The sequence below is a fragment of the Alosa sapidissima genome, chromosome 8, assembly GCF_018492685.1.
Source record: "Alosa sapidissima isolate fAloSap1 chromosome 8, fAloSap1.pri, whole genome shotgun sequence".
NCBI lineage: Eukaryota > Metazoa > Chordata > Actinopteri > Clupeiformes > Clupeidae > Alosa > Alosa sapidissima.
The window spans coordinates 25,316,542-25,322,541 of NC_055964.1; the positions used below are offsets into that span (position 1 = coordinate 25,316,542).

The 6,000-nt window shown below is 43.9% G+C and overlaps 1 protein-coding gene across 3 annotated transcripts in view; it reads right to left on the reverse strand.

Annotated features, from left to right (window-relative positions):
* Positions 1-4,982, reverse strand: part of mat2ab (methionine adenosyltransferase II, alpha b) — a 24,165-nt gene extending 19,183 nt beyond the window's left edge. For 2 of the 3 annotated variants that reach the window (XM_042100775.1, XM_042100776.1), the window contains exons 1-9: positions 4,771-4,982; positions 3,751-3,828; positions 3,239-3,361; positions 2,902-3,014; positions 2,666-2,809; positions 2,325-2,543; positions 2,018-2,200; positions 1,731-1,864; positions 1,453-1,566 (exon numbers count right to left, since the gene is read on the reverse strand). In XM_042100775.1, the coding sequence (XP_041956709.1) occupies positions 1,464-1,566; positions 1,731-1,864; positions 2,018-2,200; positions 2,325-2,543; positions 2,666-2,809; positions 2,902-3,014; positions 3,239-3,361; positions 3,751-3,828; positions 4,771-4,852 (1,179 nt within the window). In that variant the 5' untranslated portion in view covers positions 4,853-4,982 and the 3' untranslated portion in view covers positions 1,453-1,463. Of the gene's footprint in view, positions 1-446; positions 1,567-1,730; positions 1,865-2,017; positions 2,201-2,324; positions 2,544-2,665; positions 2,810-2,901; positions 3,015-3,238; positions 3,362-3,750; positions 3,829-4,770 lie in introns of those variants that run through there. The other variant, XM_042100774.1, reaches the window with a different exon arrangement.
* Positions 4,983-6,000: the final 1,018 nt, after the last annotated feature.

Below are 6,000 nucleotides of genomic sequence, written 5' to 3' on the forward strand. Positions count from 1 at the left end.
ATGCGCTATATAAATAAACTTGACTTGACTTCTTTGAAAACAAGGGATAGCCTACTCCATAAGATTAAAACCTAAAATGGACACCGGCAGCTGTGAAAAATGCACCTAGTCAGAACGTACCCTTAAACTATCACCAGGATCTCTCTCTAGAGGGTTAATTTATAGATCCACCTGTTCATGCACCAGCTGTTTGAACATATGTCTGGTAGTCTAATCTGATTGATTAGCACCAGCTGTTGAGCTGGTAAATCTGCAGAGTGGCAATTTTGTCACTGTTGATTAACTGTGTGAACGATAATCAGTTACAGGTATCATGTTTAACAATTGTGTTGCTGTTCAGCTACTAATTGTTGTGATTAATTACATCAAGAGATACTTTCTGGGATTTGTGCTTTATTTTAACAGCAAAACCTACTGTCAATTCAGAGAAAACTTGACACACAGGATCATTGTAGATCTCTTTAATGGTAAAAAGAGAGTTTAAAAATGGAAAAGGAATAAAAGTTCCTCCACGTCCATTCATGCAGAAGTGGAGACCAGGGAGGCTTGTAAACAAGGCTGGTTTCTCTGTACAACACCAGCCAGACTTTGCCTCTCCTTGCCACTAGTGCTGGAGGATGTGGAGCAGATATGACAGGGGACCTGCCCAGCAGCCTGTGAGCATGGAGGGGAACCATGAGCTTTTCTGTACCACACTCTGGGCCCTCACACGCTCACCGAGACACAATCATTCAACCATTCACCATCATCTTTATGTGCGTGTATGTTTGTGTGGGGAATATGTTATTGTCTCTCCGACAGAAGAATATGTTTGAGGTTTACAGCTAAGTCTCAGGGTTAATAAATATGATGGATTAAAAAGCCTTATAGTTTCCAGAAACTAGAAGAACCTCAGGTTCCCTCCATATTATGTGCACACACATATGGAGTACTAATTGTTATTTTCACTCAGATGAGTGAAAGTATCTTGGGAGTTAACAGTCATATTGTTTGGTCTGACTGGGGTATATGAGAAAGACCATGTTTGGTCCGACTGAGAATGTGGGACCTAGAAACAATGACACCAATAACACGAAATGTGGCTCTATGACAGAAGATCTCCCACAAAATATACTAAGAACGCCAAGACATGGACACCTTGGAGTAGGCACATTAAAACAATTGAAAATAAAAAATAAAAAATCTAAACAAAACAAAAAACAAACAAATCTAAAAACAAAACAAAAAACAAACATCTTGATACTTGAGCACCAAATGCTGTTGACTGTAAAACACAAGAGCTACAGGAAGATTTGCATCAACAGTTGAACAGGTCACTCCTCGCACTAAGACATAGTGGAAAGGACCTCTGTTACATAGAGAATGTTAATACGTGTGTGCGTGTCTGTGTGACACCCTTGAGGCCTGTGGCTTCTCTGTAGTTACACCAACAGGCATGCAAGGATGCTGTGTGTGGGTGTGTTTTAGTATTGGAGTTTCTTCGGCTGCTCCCATGTGAAGGACTCTCGCCCAAAGTGTCCATATACTGCTGTGCGCTGGTAGATGGGCCTCCTCAACTCAAGATCCCTGGAACACATAAGCATAAACATATTAGTGTGGCTCAAGTCAAGTAGGAGCAACTTCTGTGTCTTCTACACCAGGTTCATGAAATAAACAAGCGGTCTTTTGAGGCAAAAGGGACATTTAGTCAACCTAGTGGTATATATGTGCATATGGGTATGAGGACCTACCTGACAATAACTCCAGGTCGGAGGTCAAAGTTCTTCTTAACGATATCAAGCAGTTCCCTCTCGGTCTTCTGGGAGGTGCCATAATGGAAGATGGAGATAGACAGTGGGTGGGCCACTCCAATGGCATAAGCCACCTTAAACACATACAGAAATAAATAAACATGAGCAATATTCACTTCATTAGCCCTTCCTGAATAAATAAAAAAATATTGGTAAGAGATAGGACTAGGAAAAAACCCAGTAAATGTGCAATTCTCATATAATGTGGTACTTTTGAGTGTGCATACCTGCACCAGCACGCGTCTGCAAAGTCCAGCTTTGACGAGGCTCTTAGCGACCCAGCGGGCTGCATAGGCGGCACTGCGGTCCACTTTGGTATAGTCCTTCCCAGAGAAGGCACCACCTCCGTGTGCCCCCCAGCCCCCATAAGTGTCCACGATGATCTTACGGCCTGTCAGCCCTGCATCACCCTAACAGACAGAGGCCATAAAGTTAACAGCTGTAATAGCCAGCGCACTCAGTAAAGTCTTTAAAAAAATGACATTAGCGCACCCCCCCCCCCCCCCCCATTTGCACACATCCAAGTATTCACACCTGGGGACCCCCAATGACGAAGCGGCCGCTGGGCTGCAGGTGGTAAATGGTGTCGTCGTCGAGGTACACGCAGGGCACCACAGCCTTGATGACCTTCTCCTTCAGTGCGTCGCGCATCTCGTCCACACAGATGTCGTCATCGTGCTGCGCAGAGACTACAATTGTGTGGACGCGCACTGGCAACATTGCCCCACGGTCCTGTCGGTACTGGACAGTCACCTGGGGGGGGGTATAATTACACCGAGTATAATAATATGCGAGTATAATTTCATTGGACTTAATTTTACATCTAAATTTTATCAGCAGCATAATACCACAACTAGTTCAAGGCATCAGCGTACCTGAGTCTTGGTGTCGGGTCTCAACCAGGGGAGAGTTCCATTGCGCCGCAGTTCAGACATCTTGGCATTGAGTTTGTGGGCGAGGACAATGGTGAGTGGCATACACTCCTCAGTCTCATCTGAGGCATAGCCAAACATCAGGCCCTGACACACAAACACACACAATACTTCAGTACAAATCACTTGTAGTCAAGTATATGCTTCTGAAATTCTTGACAATCATTACACAAACACACCTGGTCTCCTGCTCCTACATCCACCTCATTGCGGTCCAGGTGAACGCCCTGTGCAATGTCTGGGGACTGCTGCTCCAGAGCCACCAGAACATTACAGGTCTTGTAATCAAAGCCTAAACAGACAGACACAATTGACACCATGTCCAGTATGAATTCAAGTATTATATTGTGCAATTATATTATACAAGAATTTTATTATGCAAGTCATTGTAAAGTTATACAAAAAATATTAAAAAATTATATAACACACTAACATTACAGCATCATACAGTCAAAGCCCGAGACACACACGCACCTAACAAATACAAGCCTTCGACAAGCGGAAATATACACTGACCTTTCGTGGAGTCATCGTAGCCGATGTGCTTGATTGTATCCCTGACAATCTTCTGGTAATCAACATTAGCGTGAGAGGTCACCTCTCCAGCTAGAAGAATCATGCCAGTCTTTGCAACAGTCTCTGTGTAAGGAGAAGGGGAAAACCTTCAACAACTACATTCCATGAAGTGCAGATACCACCCCAAGTATCTTTAATAAAACACCTTTCAAAAGTTTGTGCATGTACAGCATCTTGGACATAACCGAGTACACATGGTCTAGTATGTCAGTGCAGTGTATACGAATTAATTTCCATCTGAAAAGTATATGCGTGTTAACAAAGAGGCAAAACTGAGTGTATTGAGAGAAACTGGGGTGTACAACATGTTGTAGCCATCATTCAGGACACAAAAAGCGGAGGCTAGCAAGCTGAGCTAACTCCTGCTATGCTGATGCAGGCTCTTCCAGAAGTTGCATCAGACAGGAAAAGAGGGTGCCTGTGTGTGCATAGGTATGGGTTTGCCAACGTACCACAGGCCACTTTGGCATCAGGGTCCTGCTTGAGGTGGGCATCCAAGACTGCATCACTGATCTGGTCGCAGATCTTATCTGAAATAAAAGAGGGGGGTGATTATTACACCACTTCCCCATCACACATGAACTGCTGAACAAATATTAGCCATTCAGATATCAGCCAAACAAAGCCTTCATCCAGTATTATAGGTAAGGTAGCCAACCTTATTGGGGAGGGATGATTTTAGTAACGTTAATAGTTATACTTCTGATGTGGTTATCTGAGTAGACCTTCAATAATAAGGTTTTTAACCGAGCCATCTCCCAAGATACCAAAGCATGAGAATGTAAACATCTTGACATTTGACAACGTGGTTTCGCCCGAGTGCGCTGGAACCAGCAAGGACTGCGCAAAAACTTAAAATCCATAGATGGCACCAGCACAGAATACATCAAAAACCGTGTACACCGTGTATTTAGCCACTGCACCAACGACACGGAATAACTCCGGCTATTAACAGCCCAGAGTTCATTATAGATAATTATATGTTTACGTTATTGTTTGGTTTCCGCAGAGTCATCAATCAACGCTGGTGAGAAATGCTAATCTTCTATCTGGGCCTTGTGAGTAAGGCGCCTTAAGTGCGTGAATGCGCGGACTGCCGCCAACCTGCCGTCGGCACCACAGAGCCTGCCCTAGAGTTAACTCTGTATGTCGCAAGGTTGAACCACAACGAAAACACGTTGTTTGACTGTACAAATCAATCAGTCAAAGCAGTCGGAGACAGTGGACTACAAATTTGCGCTCACAAGTCGCGTGAGAAGTTAACTGACGTTTGTGTTATCCCGTTTGTTAGCACGGGTTTCCAGCAAAACTAACGTTGGTCTAACGTTAAAGTGCCGGAAATAATTAGATGTCAGAATGATGATGAAGTGCAGGTCAGAATGAGATTAATTTATCTAAAACTATAAACGTTTTTTTATTACCCTGAAATAGATGCTAACGTGCTAGCAACCTTTCCACCACAGATATCTTACCTGGATGTCCCTCTCCTACGGATTCCGATGTGAAGAGGAAGTAGTCTTCATCGATAAGTGCGTTATGAAAACCGTTCATCATCTTTACGGCTGTAATGACAATCACTGAAACCCAAGTGTCCTTGTTAGTGAGTTTGTTGCTCCACGAGGCTGCTGCGTTACCTCAGGACCGCATGCAAGAGCGCGTGGCCAAACCGGTATTTATCCTCCTCTTACAGACGTCATCAGCGCGGTCTTCCATGTCCTCTTGCATCACCGGACGAAACCAAATAAGCCCCGTAAGGTAGGCCCAAAGATTGTTAAGGCGGAGCCTTTGGTAGGCCTACCCGTGAATGGTTTATTCCATCATGAAGACCCGTTTATGGGCTAAATTATGTGAACATGCATGACTTGCATCCAAATAGTTTGCTTAGTTTAGTTGCTTTGCCCAACTCACTGATTGATACTATAATGTGTCTTTCCCCAAACATATATTTCAATATGATTTCAGAGTTTCATGGTGCTGTGTGTGTGTGTGTGTGTCTGTGTGTGCCACCCCGTTTTGTCACCCAGCATATGTATCCCATTACAATTTGTTTTCAAGGCTGTTATCATGGTGACTGCACGCCTGGAGGAGGACACTTAGCGTCAGCACTGCTTAATTACACCTACACGGTCACATTTACCAGATCTGTGGGTTTACCTACAATCTTTATTCAATTAAATTTGACAGAAACCTTGAGGTCACACACACACACAGTCACAGAGAGCCCCAGAGTTGAGAGATGGAGGCCTGATCTTTAGACTAATAACTTAATAGCAATAGGCTATCCCGGCATAAATCTGGCTATCTGTTTCATGACAAGAGAGAGAGCAGGCTACTCTTATGTAACCGATAAGAGGTGCAACCCCAGGTGTTGTTCTTCTGGAGGTCTTATCTCCCCCATATCCTGAGGGAGCTACTCCAGTCCTGCTGCTCTCTGTGAGCTCTTTCAGGTGTGGGAGGTTTGCCTCACAGATTAGTGGGATGCTTTTGTGGGAGTCATTCATGCGTTTGGTTGTTGCTTATTTGTGTGAGGCCTCATCAGCAGATGTCTGTGAACAATACATTCTATTTAGGCCATATAGTGAAATGAATTAACATCTTAACCAGACTCATGTAATCCAGAGGACTACCCTGGGAAAATAGTCACCATTAGGGGTATCGAATAGGGCGCTGCTAGAAAATGACAGACGATAATTTGCTTTCTG